Genomic DNA, 18,617 nt, shown 5'->3' with positions numbered 1-18,617 from the left:
CAAGTTTCAAGAGTTTTTATTTTTTTTATTTTTTTATTTTATTTATTTATTTATTTATTTATTTTTGGGACAGAGAGAGACAGAGCATGAACGGGGGAGGGGCAGAGAGAGAGGGAGACACAGAGTCCGAAACAGGCTCCAGGCTCCGAGCCATTAGCCCAGAGCCTGACGCGGGGCTCGAACTCACGGACCGTGAGATCGTGACCTGGCTGAAGTCGGACGCTTAACCGACTGCGCCACCCAGGCGCCCCTCAAGAGTTTTTAAAATATATTCTGGACATAAATGTTTTGTTACATATATGTTTTGCGAGTGTTTCCTCTGTCCTTTGACTTGCCATCTGTTCTCATAATGATGTGTTTTAAAGGGCAAATGTTTAAAATGTTTTTTAAATGAATTTTTAATTTTGGAACAATTTTAGCTTTGCAGAAAAGTTGTGAAGGTAATATAGAGGTTCCCTTATACCACTTACCCAATTTTTGTCATTATTAACATGTTGTGGCATGTTTGTTAAAACTAAGAACTGACATTGGTACATGACTACTTGCCAACCTCCAAAATTTATTTGGATTTTAATAATGTTCTTTTTCTTTCCTTTCTTTAAATTTATTAAATGTTTATTTTGAGAGAGAGTGCATGAGCACGCGCAAGCAGGAAAGGGGCAGAGAGAGAGAATCCCAAGCAGGCTCTGTGCCGACAGTGCAGAGCCCAATATGAGGCTTTACCCTACGAACTGTGAGGTCATGACCTGAGCTGAAATCAAGAGTCGGATTCTTAATCAACTGATCCACCCAGGTGCCCCATTAATGTTCTTTTTCTGCTGCAGAATTGAATTCAGGGTACCATATTGCATTTAGTGTTAATGTCTCCATAGTCTCTGGTCTGTGACAGTTTTTCTGTCTTCCTTTCCTTGTTTTTCATGATCTTGATAATCTTGAGGAATCCTGTCTCTGTATCTTGTGGAATGTCCCCCCAAGTTGTCTAATCATGTTTTCCTCTTTATTAGACTGGGGTTGGGGATTTTTGGAAAGATAGAAAACAGTCCATCTTGTATCACATCAAGGGGAAGCGTATCCATATGACATCACTGATAATGTTAAGTTAACCTTTATCACTTGGTTACAGTCATGCTTGCCACATTTCTCCACTGTAAAGGTACGATTTTTCCATTTCCGTAGTCTGTTCTTTACGTAAAGAGCCACTAAGTCTAACACACCTTCAAGGAAAGGTAGTGGTTTGAGAATTAAAGCTCCATCTCCTAGAGGGGGGAGTATCTACCTATATTACTTGAAATTCTTTTGTAAGACATTGGCATCCTCTAATTAAAAAATATTTGTTCAATCATTTATATCAGTATGGATGTATGCATATTTATTTTATGCTTTGGGTTATAATGCAATCCTGCATTATTTTGTTATTCAAATTGTACCTGCTTTAGCTGTTGGAAGCCTTTTCAGGTTGTCTCCTCTGTCCAGTTTACATGCCTCCCTTCTTTTGTTTTTTGAGTACTTCTTTATTTCCTGTCATTACAACATGTGCTAGGCTCATTGTGTATATTCCATGACCCAGCTCTAGGATAAGCCATCTCACTAAGGAGCCCTGTTTCCTTTTATTGGGGAATAATATTTAGAAGCCAAGATCTAGACACTGTGTATGTTTGTTGGTACAAGGCCTCTCAGATAGCTAGTATAGTGTATGTGTATACACTCACCTATGGATGCAGGCACATTTATAATTGTTTCTGTATCCATCTGTATCTATGTTAAGCTAAAGATTAGTTTGTACTGAAGTTGGCTACTCTAATCCAGTATCAAAGTGTTTGTTCTAACCTTTCTCCTTTATCTTGTAACTTTCAGACATTGAGAAACCTGACTCCCACTATCTACTGTCCATCTCTTACTGGTTTCAAATTTTTATGAAGATCAGAATATCCATTTTTCTTTTATAGTTTGTGCTTTTTGAAACTTTCTTCCACCATAAGATTACAAAGGTTTTTATCCCATGTGTTTTAATAGAGGTTTTATAGTTTTAGCTTTGTGTATTATAGGAGGTAAAAGTTGTGGTTCTTTTTATGTACATGAATATCCAATATCTCAACATCACTTTTTGATGAAAAAGATGCCTCACTGAATTGGCTTGGTACTTCTGTCAAAAATATATTTTCTGTATACATGTAGGTCTGGTTCTGGATTTTGTTCTACTTATCAAGCATTACCACATTGTCTTGATTTCTTTTGCTTTATAGTATATCTTGAAATCAGGTACTGTAAGTCCTTTAACTTTAGTCGTCTTTTTAAAGATTACTTTGTATATCCTAGGTCCTTTGCATTTTCATTTAAATGTTATAATCAACTTGTTAATTTCTTTCTTTTTTCTTTTTTTTTAAGTAATCTCTATGTGCAATTTGGGGCTCAAGCTCATGACTCCAAGGTCAAGAGGTACACACTCCTCTGACTTAGCCAGCCAGGCTTCCCTGTTAATTTTTTTTTCTTTTTCTTTTTCTTTTTCTTTTTCTTTTTCTTTTTCTTTTTCTTTTTCTTTTTTTTTAAAGTTTATTTATTTTGAGAGAGCATGAGTGCTTGTGCATGAGTCGGGGAGGGGCAGAGAGAGAGAGGAGAGAGAGAATCCTAAGCAGGCTCTGCACTGTCAGCACAGAACCTGATGTGGGGCTCGATCTCATGAACCAGGAGATAAGTGATATGAGCCAATACCAAGAGTTGGATGTCTAAATGCTTAAGCGACTGAGCCACCCAGGTGCCTGCTCCTCTTAGTTTCTTTCTTTCTTTTTTAAGTTTATTTATTTAGAAAGAATGAGTTGGGGAGGGACAGAGAGAGAAGGGGCAGAGGATCTGAAGTGGGCTCTGTGCTGATAGCAGAGACTCCAACTCGGGGCTTGAACTCACCAGCTGAGCCATGAGATCATGACCTGAGCCAAAGTTGGACGCTTAACTGACTGAGCCACCTTAGGCACCCCCTGTTAGTTTCTATAGTAAAAGCCTTCTGGGATTTTGTTTGGACTATAGTGAAGCTGTAGGTCAATATGGGGAGAATCAATATTGTAATAATATTTAGCCTGCCAATTCATGAACATGGTATATCATTTAAGTCTTTTGAAATTTCTCTTAGCAATGATTTGTAGTTTATAGTGTAGAGGTTTTTTCTGTATCTTAAATTTATTTTTAAGTATTTTATGTTTAATGATTCAATGGAATTAGTTTTAAAAACTACCTTCTAGGCTGGCTCAGTCAGAAAAGTATGAGACTTTTTTTTTTCTTCAAGTTTATTTATTCTTTAAAAAAAAATTTTTTTTTTTAACGTTTATTTATTTTTGAGACAGAGAGAGACAGAGCATGAATGTGGGAGGGTCAGAGAGAGGGAGACACAGAATCTGAAACAGGCTCTGAGCTGTCAGCACAGAGCCCGACGCGGGGCTCGAACTCACGGACCGCGAGATCATGACCTGAGCCGAAGTCGGCCGCTTAACCGACTGAGCCACCCAGGCGCCCTCAAGTTTATTTATTCTTGAGAGAGAGAGAGCATGCACGCAAACGGGAGAGACAGACAGACAGACACACACACACACATAATCCGAAATAGGCTTCAGGCTCTGAGCTGTCAGCACAGAGCCCAGTGTGGGGCTCAAATTCTGAATGGTGAGATCATGAGCTGAGCCAAAGTCGGATACCCAACCAACTGAGCTACCCAGGTGCCCCAGAAGAGTATGTGACTCTTGATCTTGGGGTTATGAGTTCAAGCTCCATGTTGGGTGTAGAGATTACTTAAATGAATAAATAAAAACTTAAAAAAAAAAAACAAACACTCTGGGAGTGCCTGGGTGTCTCAGTCAGTTAAGCAACTGACTTTTGATTCCAGTTCAGGTCATAATCTCATGGTTTATTAATTTGAGCCCTGCGGTGGGGCTCTTTGCTGACAGTGTGGAGCCTGCTTGGGATTCTCTCTCTCCCTCTCTTTCTTCACCCCCTCTCTCTTTTTCTCTCTCTCTCTCAAAAATAATAACAATTAAGGGGCGCCTGGGTGGCATAGTCGGTTAAGCGTCCGACTTCAGCCAGGTCACGATCTCGCGGTCCGTGAGTTCGAGCCCCACGTCAGGCTCTGGGCTGATGGCTCGGAGCCTGGAGCCTGTTTCCTATTCTGTGTCTCCCTCTCTCTCTGCCCCTCCCCCGTTCATGCTCTGTCTGTCTCTCTCTGTCCCAAAAATAAATAAAAAATGTTGAAAAAAAAATTAAAAAAAAAACAATTAAAAAAATACTGTGTAAAAAAACTACTTTCTAATTGTTTACTACTAAGATTTAAAAACAATTGTTTTGTCTGTTAACTTGGTATCCTGTGACCTTGCCAAATTTTGTTATTCTAGTAGTTGTTTTGTATATTACTGAATATTTTCTACATAAACCATATCATCTGCAAATTGAGGCAGTTTCAATCTTTGTGAGTTTTCTTTCCTTATTGTTTCGCTAGGATCCTTGGTACAGTGGTAAAAAGAAGTGAGAGTGGGTATGTGTTGTACTTGATTTTTAGGGAAACGTTCACTATTTCTCCAGTAATTAGACTGTTGAAGGTTGTTTTTTGTTTGTTTTGTTTTTGATGCTCCTTTCTAATTGAATAAGTTTCCCTCTATTCCTGTTTTATTGTGAGCTTTTACATAATAGGTTGAATTTTGGTAAATGATTTGTGTTCTTCTAATTGGTCATAATATTTCTCTTTTATTGTTAATGTGGTGAATTATATTGATTATATTCTCTGGATAAACTTTTTTTTTTGTCATGATATATATGCTTTTATTGTTTGCTGGATATAATTTGCTAATGTTCTCAGGATTTTTTTTTTTTTTTTTTTTTGTTTCTGTTTGCGAAAGGTGTCGGGTTGTAATTTTCTCTTTTTGTAATGTCCTTGGGGGTTTTGGTGTTAGTTATGCTGGTATCATTAATGGAGTTAGGAGGTATTTCTCTCTTTTGCTTTCTGAAAGGGTTTGTGTAAGATTGGTGTTACTTCCTCCTTAAATTAAAAAAAATTAAAAAAAAAATTCTTTTTTTTTTTTTTAGACAGAGAGAGACAGAGCACAAACGGGGGAGGGGCAGAGAGAGAAGGAGACACAGAATCCAAAGCAGGCTCCAGGCTCTGAGCTGTCAGCACAGAGCCCCATGCGGGCTCAAACTCACAAACCGTGGGATCGTGACCTGAGCCGGTCAGACGCTCAACTGACTGAGTACCCAGGCACACCCCCCCAAATTTTTTTTAATGTTTATTTATTTTTGGAAGAGAGAGACAGACAGACAGAGCATGAATGGGGGAGGGCAGAGACAGAGGTAGACACAGAATCTGAAGCAGGCTCCAGCCTCTGAGCTGTCAGCACAGAGCCCAACGCAGGGCCTGAACCCGTGAACCATGAGATCATGACCTGAGCCAAAGTTGTATGCTCAACCGACTGAGCCACTCAGGTGCCTCTCCTCCTTAAATGTTTGATAGAATTCAGCAATGGGGAAGTATCTTGGGGAAGATTCTTTGAGATTTTGCATAGATCTTTTTTGCTTTTCATCCATTAGTTTTAGTGGATCTTGCCTTGTGGAGTGGTTTTTGATAATTCAGATAGAATTTCACTATGTGGTTCTTTTTGTTGTGTTTTGTATTTATTTTTGTACATAATTATTCTGGTTTTATTTAGGAAGGCATTTTATAGTGGTTTTTACTTTAAATTTTTATAATGGCCTCATCTTTGTTGTTAGTAGTAATTAGTTTCTTATTCTGAACATCATCTTCCCCTGAGCAAGGGTCTATTTCTGTCTATTCCCTTATCTTTTCTACTGTCCATTTTCAATTTTACTCTTTCTTTTCAGAGTTTACCATTGTCCTTTTACATAAACTTTTTTTAATTTTAAGTTTTTATTTTAATTCCAGTTAGCTAACATACAATGTTATAGAAGTTTCAGGTGTACAATATAGTGATTCAACACTTCCATACATCACCTTGTGCTCATCACAGCAAGTGCACTCCTTAATCCCCATCACCTATTTAACCCATCCCCTAAAACACCTCCCCTCTGATAACCATCAGTTCTCTATAGTTAAGAGTCTTTTCTTACTTTTTTTCTCTCTCTCTCTATTTTTTCCCCTTTGCTTGTCTGTTTTGTTTATTAAATTTCACATTTGAATGAAATCGTATGGCATTTGTCTCTCACTGACTTCACTTAGCAATATACTCTCTAGCTTCATCCATGTCATTGCAAATGGCAAGATTTCATTGTTTTTTTATGGCTAAATAATATTCCAATGTATATATATACCACATATTCTTTGTTAATTGATGGACATTTGGGCTCTTTCCATATCTTGGCTATTGTAAATAGTGTTGCGACAAAGATAGGGGTCTATTTATCCCTTTGAATTAATTTTCTTGTGTTCTTTGGATAAATACTTAGTAGGGTGATTGCTGGATCATAAGGTAGTGTTATTTTTAGCTTTTCGAGGAACCTCCATACTGTTTTTCATGGGGGCTGCACCAGTTTGAATTGCCACCAACAGTACACAAGGGTTCCTGTTTTTCCATATCCTCGAAATCTACATTTTTGAGAGGTTTTATTTGTAAGTTTTAATGATAACCCTGACTTTCTTGCTGTTAAAATTGAAATATTTGGCTTACTTACCTTATTTGACATCTTTGTCTTTGCCTCCCATTTTTTTTTTTTTTTTGGTACAGTGCCATGGATGTTCTCCTGTCACCTTATTTTGTTGCTTTAGTTTTAGAACTATAGGTAAATATATTGTGCTTACAGCCAGACTATCCTTGTTGCTGCATTTTCCTATTCGTATCTTCATTAGCTGAGATTTGCGCCGTAGCAGTTTTTATGCTTCATGGTCTCAGTATTTCTTAAGTTCTTGCATGTTCTAAACTGTTTGTAGTCTTCATACTTGAAGGACAGTTTGGCTCAGTATAAATATTTTGGCTTATATATACACGCTTGTCTTGAGTATCTTGAATGTATTTTATTGTGTTATTGACATTGAATGCCGCTATGTTGAAACTATGTTGAAATTTGAGGGTAAATTTTTTTTTTTCCCTTTATAAGTCTGTTTGCCCTTTTGGGTGGCTACCCAAGGATTTTTTCTTTATCTTAAAAGACCAGTAACTTGATTAGTAGCATGTATTTTGTAAGTGATCATCATCTTGAGTCATTTTTGTCTGTTACACATTTTGCCCTTTCAAGTGAGTAATAACCAAATTTTTAATTTCAGTATGTTTTCCTGAATTATATTTTCAAATGTTTGCTCTCCTATTATTCTGATTTTTTATTTGAAGATTTCAGTTATTCCCATGTTGAATTTTTCTTTTTTATATCCATCATTTTCTCTGCTTTCCTTTTTAAATTTTTGTTACATTTTGTTGGCTGTTTTCAATTCTCTAGATCCTTTTAGGTATTTTCTAGCTTTTTATAACTAATGTTGTATTCAGTTTATCTTTATTTCTTTGTTGAGTGTTTTCCCTATGTATTTTGAAGTTTCAGTAGCTTAGAGTTTTGTCTTCTCCTGTTTTCTTATGGTGTCTTCAGTTCTTATATTTTTGCCCTATAGTTCGGCTTCATGGGTAGTATTGCTTGATAACATTTTGAAAGTTTATGGTGAAGTTATTCCTACTTTTCCCATGAACTGTGAGATCATGACTTGAGCTGAAATCAAGAGTCGGACTCTCAACTGACTGAGCCACCCAAAGCGCCCTTGATTCATCACCTTTAAACAGTGTTTTCTGATCTTCCTCATTCTCATATAGTGATAGCACTAATCTTCATTCTTCTTTAGTCACATGAAATTTGAATCATTATACTTGAATGTCTATTTTGTTTTATTAACTGTAAATAGTGCCTTTTCACTCCTACTTTTTTTCCCCTACTATTTTGTAGTCTGAGTTTGTTTGCTTAATGTATGATGAATACATTTCTTGGTCATTAAATATTCTATAAGGTCATTTTCATGACTTCATATCATTTTTATTTATATTGATAATATACCTAATTCCAAATTATTAGACAATAAGATTATTATTATTTATTTAGGTATTTATTTTTTACATTTATTTATTTTTGTGAGAGAGAGACAGAGCACAAGTGGGGTAGGGGCAGAGAGAGAATGAGACACAAAATCTGAAGCAGGCTCCAGGCTCCGAGCTGTCAGCACAGAGCCCAACATGGGGCTCGAACTCACAAACCGTGAGATCATGACCTGAGTCGAAGTCGGACATTTAAGCGACTGAGCCACCTAGGCGCCCCAGATTATTATTTTTTAATTACAGTATAGTAAACATTCATTAGTTTCAGGTGTATACTGTAATGATTCGATAATTCTCTGTATGACTCAGTCTTCATCAAGATAAGTGTACTTTTGGGGTGCCTGGGTGGCTCAGTCAGTTGAGCATCTGACCCTTTAGAAGGTGCTGTGATCTAGGTTTGTGAGATCCAAGCCCTGTGTTGGGCTCTGCACTGAGAGTGTGGAGCCAGCTTGGGATTCAGTCTCTCTCTTTCTCTGCCCACTCCCCCCACCCCTGCTTTGCTCTCTTTCTATCTCTCAAAATACATAAGCAAACTTTAAAAAGTAAAGGTAAGTGTACTATTAGTCCCCTTCACCCATTTCTCTCATTCTCCCACCCACCTTTCCTCTGGTACCCATCAGTTTGTCCTCTGTAGTTAAGAGTCTGTTTTTCGGTTTATCTCTTTTTTTCTTTATTTATTTGTTTTCTCTCTTAAATTCCACATAGTTCACTCCTTACTTTTAAGATTAGGACACAAACATCCACTTCCTTCCATTCTACTCCTTCTATCTTTTTTTTTTTTATAAAATTTTTTTTTTCAACGTTTTTTATTTATTTTTGGGACAGAGAGAGACAGAGCATGAACGGGGGAGGGGCAGAGAGAGAGGGAGACACAGAATCGGAAGCAGGCTCCAGGCTCCGAGCCATCAGCCCAGAGCCCGACGCGGGGCTCGAACTCACGGACCGCGAGATCGTGACCTGGCTGAAGTCGGACGCTCAACCGACTGCGCCACCCAGGCGCCCCTCCTTCTATCTTTTTATATTATCAGGGCTGATAACATTTATATTTTTCCGTGACAGTTATTAAGTCTTGATTAATTTGCAGGTTAATCCTGAAAGGTCAAAAATCTTGAAATCCTGAAAAGTCAAAAACCAATGAATAGTTTTTACCTTTCTATGAATAATGACAGTGTTTTTCACTGTAGAGCTAAGTAAGGTGCTAGGATTAAATTTCCTTCTTGGTGGATCTTTTTTCACTAACTCTGGCCATTCAGTGGGAAATACTCCTGTATTATTAAATTTATTCATTCATTCAATGATATATATTGCTGCCTTCTCTACTCACCAAGGGTCATTCAAAGCACTGGATGTTAAGAAGTTAGAAGTGTAAAAATCCCTGTTTTCTTGGAGCTTACATTTGAATGAAGATAAACTAATGGATATGTAAAATACTTAGTATGTCAGATGGTGACAAGTGCTTGGAAGAAAATAGAGCAATGAGGGGGAACATTGAGTTCACAGGATAGGGATAGGCGTGGAGGAGATTGTATCACTTTCTGCATAGCCTGACAGGAACATAATGTATGCAGGGCTTCTTGTAGTGATTTGTGTATGTGGGGAAAAAGGACCCACTGAATTTATCTCCTGATGGTCTTCAAAAATTTCAAGAGTTTTTTTTTTTTTTAATAATTTTTTTTTTTACATTTATTTATTTTTGAGACAGAGAGAGACAGAGCATGAACGGGGGAGGGTCAGAGAGAGGGAGAGACAGAATCTGAAACAGGCTCCAGGCTCTGAGCTGTCAGCACAGAGCCTGACGCGGGGCTCGACCTCACGGACTGCGAGATCATGACCTGAGCCGAAGTCGGCCGCTTAACCGACTGAGCCACCCAGGCACCCCCCTTTTTTTTTTTTTTTTTAAACATTCAGGTAGTTTAACAGTTTTCTAAATTTCTGATGATGTGAAAACATTCATATTCTTTTTGTCAAATGACCTCTTCCCTAGTGTCATCTTCCTGTTCTACTTCAGAGGGATTGTTTTCTAGGCCTGCTGCAAAGTGAATATGCTAAAAGTTAATACTGTTTTCATGAGTTGGATCCATTGTTTACTAGATCCCATGTGTTTTTTCTTTACCATTTCATTTTGTAGGAATGTAATCTCAATAATTTACTAAAAGAATGTGTAGAAAGTAAATTTTGTATCTTTGCTATCTTAAAATGCCTTTTATTTTGATAGCTGGCCAATGGTTTTGTGAATTAAGACAACTCTAAATCCAATATGTTTCCCTTAAACCTTTGAAGTTCTTCACTGATATCTATATCTATATATCTATATATCTAAATATCTATATATCTATATATCTATATATATATCTATATCTATATCCATATCTATATCTATGTCTCCACACACAGACACATATATATATCTCCTCTTTGATGTATTGTTGCTGATGAGAAGTCAGTCTGGTTTATTTTGTTGTTTCTTTGTAGATGCACATGAATATGTATATGTATCTTTCTAGGTATCTTAGAGATGTCATCAACTATTTTAATGATATAGTATTCGTTAAATATTATTTTGTTGAGAATGAATTTACCTTGATACATTTTTTAATTCTTCCATAGTAGTTCTGATTATAAGTCATTTTTTTCTTCAAAAATTCTTTATGCATTTTATAAGAAATTCAGATAGGATGTATTTTAATTGGGAAGTAATTTCTCTCTCTGTAAGCCAGTGTATTATTTTCTTTAGTGTCTGGATTGTTTCTGATTATTTGGGAAAAGAAAAAGAGAAAAAGCCAAACTTTCTTTTCCAGTGAGATTCTAATGTAATTTTTAAATCATTGATAGATATTCCCTTAATAGGGACGCAAATTAAATTTGTTGCTTGACTCCATTCCTGCACAACCCTATTTGAAAAATTATAGACTCCTTTCTTCTTTTTCCTTTGTAGAAGCTGGCATGTTTATACTTCATTAGATATAAACTAGATGAGCTGAAGGATCTTAGTAATATTTGCTGAATAAATGTACTGTAATTCTATAAGTAAATCTACTGATCTAATTAATTATAGATATGATGCTTACAATGTGATTTATTTATTATTTTTTGTTGTTTCAACTTTTTATTTAAATTCTAGTTAGTTAACATACAGTGTAATATTGGTTTCATGAGTAGACATTAGTAGTGAGTCACTTACAGATAATACCTGGTGCTCATCACAAGTGCCCTCCTTGCTATCCATCACCCATTTAATCCATTCCCCACCCATCTCCCCTCCAGCAGTCCTAGGTTTACTCTCTATAGCTAACAGTCTCTACAATGTGTTTTTTTTATTTTTTGAGAGACAGAGAGCATGTGCATGTGGGTGCATTTTAGTGGGGGAGGGGTGGGGAGAGAAGGAGAGAGAGATTCTTTATTTTTTTAATTAAAAAAATTTTTTTTTTAAATTTACATCCAAATTAGTTAGCATATAGTGCAACAATGATTTCAGGAGTAGATTCCTTAGTGCCCCTTACCCATTTAGCCCATCCCCCCCTTCCACCACCCCTCCAGTAACCCTCAGTTCTCCATATTTATGAGTCTCTTCTGTTTTGTCCCCCTCCCTGTTTCTATATTATTTTTGTTTCCCTTCCCTTATGTTCATCTGTTTTGTCTCTTAAGGTCCTCATATGAGTGAAGGCATATGATTTTTGTCTTTCTCTGACTAATTTCACTTAGCATAATACCCTCTAGTTCCATCCACGTAGTTGCAGTTGGCAAGATTTCATTCTTTTTGATTGCTGAGTAATACTCCATTGTGTATATATCCCACATCTTCTTTATCCATTCATCCATCGATGGACTTTTGGGCTCTTTCCATACTTTGTCTATTGTTGATAGTGCTGCTATAAACATGGGGGTGCATGTGTCCCTTCGAAACAGCACACCTGTATCCTGTGGATAAATGCCTAGTAGAGCAATTGCTGGGTTGTAGGGTAGTTCTATTTTTCATTTTCTGAGGAACTTCCATACTGGTTTCCAGAGTGGCTGCACCAGCTTGCATTCCCAGGAGAGAGAGAATTTTAAGCAGGCCCTATGCCTAGCATGGAGTCCCACAAGGGGATTGATTTCACGACTGAGATTATGACCTGGACTGAAATTAATAGTTGGACACTTAACCAGCTGAGTCACCCATGTGCCCTTCTACAACATGATTTTTTTTTTTTTTAAGTTTATTTATTTTTGAGGGAGAGAGAGGCAGAGAGGGAGAGAGAATCCCAAGCTGGCTTGGCGCTGTCAGTGCAAATCCTGATGTGGGGCTTGAACTCATGAACCATGGGATTATGACATGAGCGAAATCAGAGTTGGACACGTAACCCACTGAGCTACCCAGGCACTCCATGCAATGTGTTTTTAAAAACAATTTGCTGCTGTATAGTGATTTTAAGGATTTTACTCTCTTTAAATAGGAGAAAGAAGCACGCCATTCATAGTAGTGACACAACTTCTTCTGATGAAGAACGCTTTGAAAGAAGGAAATCAAAGAGCATGGCGAGAGCAAGAAACAGGTTAGTAAATTTTTTTATTGTTATATCCATGGTAGAAAAAAGGAAGAAGAGTTATTTTTATTTATTTATTTTTTTAAGTAGGCTCCATGCCCATCGTAGGACTTGAACTTACTACCTTAGGAACAAGAGTCATATGGTCGAGTTACTGAACCAGCCAGATGCCCCAAGAACAGTTATTTTATTTATTAAAAAAAAATTTTTTCTAACATTTGTTTATTTTTGAGAGAGAGAGAGAGAGACAGAATGTGAGTGGGGGAGGCGTGGAGAGAGAGAGGAAGACACAGAATCTGAAGCAGGCTTCAGGCTCTGAGCTGTCAGCACAGAGCCCAACATGGGACTTGAATCCACAAACTGCAATATCATGACCTGAGCCGAAGTCGGATGCTCAGCCAACTAACCCACCGAGGTGCCCTTGAACAGTTATTTTTTGAATGGGATTCTTATCTATACCACTATTTTGCTAACACCTATATTCAGTACATATTCTCTCTTCTCTCTTCTCTTCTCTCCTCATTTATTTATAATCTTTTTTTTTTAAGTTTATTTATTTTGAGAGAGAGAGAGAACAAGCTGGGGAGGGGCAGAGAGAAAGAGAAACACAATCCCAAGCAGGCTCTGTGCCATTAGTGTAGAGCCTGATGCAAGGCTCAGACTCACAGACTGTGAGATCATGACCTGAGCTAAGGTCATGACTTAACTGACTGTGCCACACAGGCACCCTACTACATATTTTAGACCAGATTAAGGCACTGATTTGGTTTTTACTTACTAATTTTTAAAAAAAAAATTTACTTATTTTTGAGAGAGTAAGAGAGAGAGTGTGAGTGGGGGAGGGGCAGAGAGAGAGGGAGACATGATTCCTAAGCAGGCTCCAGGCTCTGAGCTGTTAGCAGTGAGCCTGACGCAGGGCCCAAACTCACAAACCATGAGATCATGACCTGAGCCGAAGTCAGATGCTTAAGTGAATGAGCCACCCAGGCACCCCTACTCAGTAATTCTTAAAATAGATGTCTAACCTTGGGACAACTTCTCATAAATTATTTACTATGTAACTACTCAGTGAATGTGCAGGAAGGTAAAGGAGGAAGACCCAAAGGGAAGCAGCCAACCCCTCTGGTAGTCTTTTCTTTGGTACCTCTCCTCTAATCCAAATCCATTTAATAAGCCTGATTTTATGTAATTTTTTTATTAATATTTAAAAAATATTCATTTTTTTTGGGAGAGAGAGAGAGCATGAGCATGAGTGCGGGAGGGGTGGAGAGAGAGGGAAACAATCCAAAGCAGGCTCCAGGCTCTGAGCTGTCAACACAGAGCCCAACATGGGGCTCAAACCCATGAACTATGAGATCATGACCTGAGCCAAAGTCAGACACTTAACCAACTCAGCCACCCCTAATGAGGTTGATTTTATTAGATGCTACAATGATTACAGCACTCAGAGTGAGATTTGGTTTCTAATAGAATCATCTCAGGAGCCCTGGATTTTATTGCAAAATTTGTTTTGTTTCATTGAGTGCCATCTGGTGGTCTTTCCCTAACTAGGGTAAATGACTGGTTACTACATGGTTCACTAAAACCTCAAGAATGTTCGCTGTGGGGCACCTGGGTGGCTTAGTTGGTTAGGCGTCTGACTCCAGCTCAGGTCATGATCTCGAGGTTCATGAGTTTGAGTCCTGCCTTTGTATCTGTGCTGACCCATCAGAGCCTGGAGCCTGCTTCAGATTCTGTGTCTCCCTCTCTCTCTGCCTCTCCCCTGATTGTGTGTGCGCGTGCTCTCGCTCGCTCTCTCTCTCTCTCTCTCTCTCTCTCTCCTCTCTTTCTCTCAAAAATAAATAAAAACATTTAAAAAAATGAAAAAAGAATTTTCACTGGGTGAAAACCAGTATTTTGTCTAATAAGTAATTAGAACATCAAATTATAATTTATTCTTTAAAATTTGAGTTAATTTTCTAGCTTACACTACTAGAGATAAATTATATTTAGAAAATGTACATTTAGCAAAGTATTTCTATAATTTGGTATTATGTATCTATTGTAGAAATACCAAATTTTCAGTTAGTATCTCTTGGAAACAAGTTTGGATTGTTGCAGATTATATGCTGAAAATAATTCCACATGTAGGTGATGGAAAGAAGATGTAAGAGAAAAAAATAAGTTTATTTTATTCATTAATGTTTATTTATTTATTTTGAGAGAGAGACAGAGCAAGTGGTAGAGGCAGAGAGAGAGGGAGAGAGAATCCCAGGCAGGCTCTGCACTGTCAGCATGGAGTCTGATATGGGGCTTGAACTCACAAACTGTGAGATCATGACCTGAGCTGAAACCAAGAGCTGGGTGCTTAACCAACACCCAGGTGCCCCCAAAATCTAAGTTTAAATAAAAGAATTTAATGTCTACTTAATCTGAACTATTTTGATACTTGCTTTGGAAATATATTTTTAAGGTAAGTTAAGATTCAGAAATGTGTGTGAAAAGTACATTCAGTTTAGAAGTCATACTTTTTTTGAGGCTGTTTATGTCATCTTTTGGTAACTATCCAAGGTTAAAAGAGGAAGTAGATTGTATTTTCTTAAGGGTAATAAAATTAATACAGTATAGGATTTTAGGTGGCTAAAGATCTATTTTAAAGGAGTTAAACAGAAGATAAAGGTTAGCTATCAAGATGTGATCTAGAATTGGTTAGTTTTGAATTAAAGGGAAAGAAATTTCTTTTAATCTTGTAAACTGAGTAGACATACCCATGTAATACCTGAGGAGTATTAATGTGAAACTTAAAAGTTAAATGTTAAACTTTTAAAAAATTTAAAGTTAAAAGTTAAATGTGAAACTTTTAATGCTATCTACTTGAATTTTTATGAATTTCAGATGTTTGCCTATGAACTTCAGAGCAGAAGATTTAGCTAGTGGTATTCTCCGAGAACGTGTCAAAGTGGGTGCAAGCTTGGCTGATGTTGATCCAATGAACATTGATAAATCAGTAAGTTTTGTAAATGTTTTTCTAGAAGTAACTTAAAAAAAAAATAAAGGTTGTTCCTTGTTTCTAAGGCAACACATAATAAAAATAAAAACCCAGACATCATCATTATTAGTGTTTTGATGTATGTGTTTTGGAACCTAGCACTCTGGTCACAGGTGATACTTAAGTCCCCCCCACCCCCCTGTATCAGTGATACTGACGTATATAATAAAAAATGGGTAGGAAATGAGGCTGACAAATATGGCAAGGCCCATAAACCATGATATGTAGTAGGGTATTGTTGAAGCTGCTTAGATTTCATGATCAGATTTACATTTTAGATGGAACACTCTGATTCTGATGTAGTTAATGAAGGGAAGCAAGGCTGGCATTAGGGAGACTGGTCTGGACATAGTTGTAACATAGTAATTTGGAGTAATGGTCATGGTAGGGTAATGATGGAAAGAAGTAGGTGGATTTGACAGAATCTTGAGAGAATTTGGTTTGATGGAATTGGGTGAATTTATTGCTTTTGGGGAATGAAGGAGAGAAACAAGTTGAATGTATGACCTAGGTTTCTGGCTTAAGCGACTGGGTGGGATCTACTCTCTGATGTAGGGAACATTAGACAAAATGTTTAGAGGGGTTATGATGATTTAGTTAGTTGTAGACATGTTTAGGTGTCCATGGCACATCACAAATGGAAGTAACTTGTAGGAAATTAGTTAAGTTTGGCCTTAAGGAGAACTGTATGGGCTAGAAATTCAGATATGGGTGTCAAATATAAAGATAGTTGAGATCACTATGCGAAGTGGGTTATAGTACCCAGGGAAAGTCTGAAAAGAAAGGCAAGATTTAGAGGATGTCATAGATATTTAGTGTTACTAGAATCTTTCTAGGGAGTGTATTTTGGAATAGGTTACTGCCCACCTAAGATCATATTTGATTTTTTTTTGTTCCCATAAATGTTTCTATATGACATAATTTAACTGATTCTCATATGACAAGCTTGAGTTACCAATGGAGTTGTGTATATATTTAAAAATGAAATGTTATCTCTTCTCAATCTGAAGTCATAGGGGAAAATATTTTATTTAAATATTTATTTTAATATTTATTTTAACGAGGACTTTAGAGTATTGAATTCCCAGTCTCATATCTACTAGTGTACATTCTCAGAGGACCTTACTTAATATTCTTTGCTTATTTTGTTGACCAGCACCTTACTGTCTTGAATCAGTTAACTTTAGATGTCTCTGCCATTTATTTAGAGTAGTATTTTTTTAAATTTGGTATCATATACAAATACAGTTTTTCTTATTTAAACTCTGTTTATTTTTCTAGATTACTTAAGTTTTTTTTTTTTTTTTTTATCATAGTAACATTTCACTTTGAAACATTTTCAAGTACTGTAACAGAATAAAGATACAGGGGGAGGCGGTTACTGTTAACATTTTGGCAGTATTTCCTTCAAGTACTTTTTTCTGTACAATATTTTACTCTACAAAGTCTTTTGGGTATTTAAACTGTTATGGACGGGAGGAATAATCTCTCTTGTTTCTTATGGTAGGTCAGTGTTTCTTAAATCACTTTTTCATTGTTGTCTCCTAAGGAGAGAAATTAAATTTCTATCTAGATAAATTAATATTAAAGAATAAGACATGGGGTGCCTGGGTGGCTCAGTTGGTTAAGCATCGAACTCTTGGTTTTGGCTCAGGTCATGAACTCACAGTTTGTGAGTTCGAGCCCCACATTGGGCTCCGCACATAGCCTGCTTGGGATTCTCTCTTCCTCTCTCCCTGTCTGTCCCCCACTTGTTCTCTCTCAAAATAAGTAAATAAGCTTAAATTTAAAGAAATTAAAAAAAAATGGGGTACCTGAGTGACTCAGTCGATTAAGTGTCTGACATCAACTTAGGTCATGATCTCACGGTTCGTGGGTTCGAACCCTGTGTCTGGGTCTGTGCTGACAGCTCAGAGCCTGGAGCCTACTTCAGATTCTGTGTCTCCCTCTCTCTCTGCCCTTTCCCCATTCACATTCTGTCTCTCTGTCTCTCTCTCTCTCAAAAATAAAATAAAAACATGAAAAAAAAATTTTTTTTAATTAAAAAAAATTAAGACTTGGGGGCACCTGGGTGGGTCCGTAGGTTGAATGTCTGACTCTTGATTCTGGCTCAGGTCATGATCCCAGGGTTGTGGGATCGAGCCCACGTTGGGATCTGTGCTAAGTGTGGGGACTGCTTAGGAAATTCTCTCTCTCCCTCTCTCTGCCCTCTCCCCCACTTACATGGGCTCTCTCTCTTAAAAAAAAAAAAAAAAAAAAAAGAGTAAGACTTGGTTTTATAAAGTTGAGCTTTGGAGGGTCTCAAACCATTGTAGTAGCTAAGATGTTTTTCACCCTACTTCTAAATCAGTTTTTGCTCCCTTAGGGACAGTACTGCCTTTGCTGGCAATGCATGTGATAGATGGTATTTTGAAAGGCATTTAAATCATTAGAGTATAAATGCAATTTATCATCTCCTCTAGATACCCATTAAAGTGTTAGATTGGACATTAATCTTGTCCTTAGTTACTAGGAGATTAAAGAATGGTAGCTTTATTTAGCTGAACTGAAATGTAAACTTGAATTTTACTGCTGACTTTATTTTTCTGCACTCCAGAAGTGTAATTTTTTGAACTTTATGTTCAACAGTTCCTGCTGAAGGCATGTATTTCTGAATCATAAGACAATCTCATAAATTAAAAAAAATCTTTAGTAGTTAAAATTATTTTATATTGAACTTTTTCCCTTCTTCCCAAGGTGCGGTTTGATAGTATAGGTGGATTGAGCCATCATATTCATGCACTGAAAGAAATGGTAGTATTCCCACTTCTATATCCAGAAATCTTTGAGAAATTTAAGATTCAGCCTCCAAGGTAAGTAATGTCCTAGATGCTTATTATTGTTAGTACTGTTAATTTATCAAATTTCAGTTAGTAAATGATTATAAATATAAATATTTCATATGTATTGATTTGATGTGTTCTAGCAATGAGAATTAGGAATGAAATTTTATTAATTAGGGTTCAAAGG

At 36.9% G+C, this 18,617-nt stretch overlaps 1 protein-coding gene across 3 annotated transcripts in view; it reads left to right on the top strand.

The window, feature by feature from the left end:
* The window catches only part of ATAD2B (ATPase family AAA domain containing 2B), a 168,016-nt gene that overhangs the window by 45,830 nt on the left and 103,569 nt on the right, over window positions 1-18,617 (top strand). For all 3 annotated transcript variants that reach the window (XM_058682648.1, XM_058682647.1, XM_058682649.1), the window contains 3 exons: window positions 12,491-12,589; window positions 15,455-15,566; window positions 18,345-18,460. In XM_058682648.1, coding sequence (XP_058538631.1) covers window positions 12,491-12,589; window positions 15,455-15,566; window positions 18,345-18,460 — 327 coding nt within the window. The remainder of the gene's footprint in view (window positions 1-12,490; window positions 12,590-15,454; window positions 15,567-18,344; window positions 18,461-18,617) is intronic.

The sequence above is a fragment of the Neofelis nebulosa genome, chromosome 9 (genome assembly GCF_028018385.1).
Source record: "Neofelis nebulosa isolate mNeoNeb1 chromosome 9, mNeoNeb1.pri, whole genome shotgun sequence".
Classification (NCBI taxonomy): Eukaryota; Metazoa; Chordata; class Mammalia; order Carnivora; family Felidae; genus Neofelis; species Neofelis nebulosa.
The sequence above is the reverse complement of the archived record's forward strand: the minus strand, read 5'-3'. Positions and strand labels throughout refer to the sequence as shown.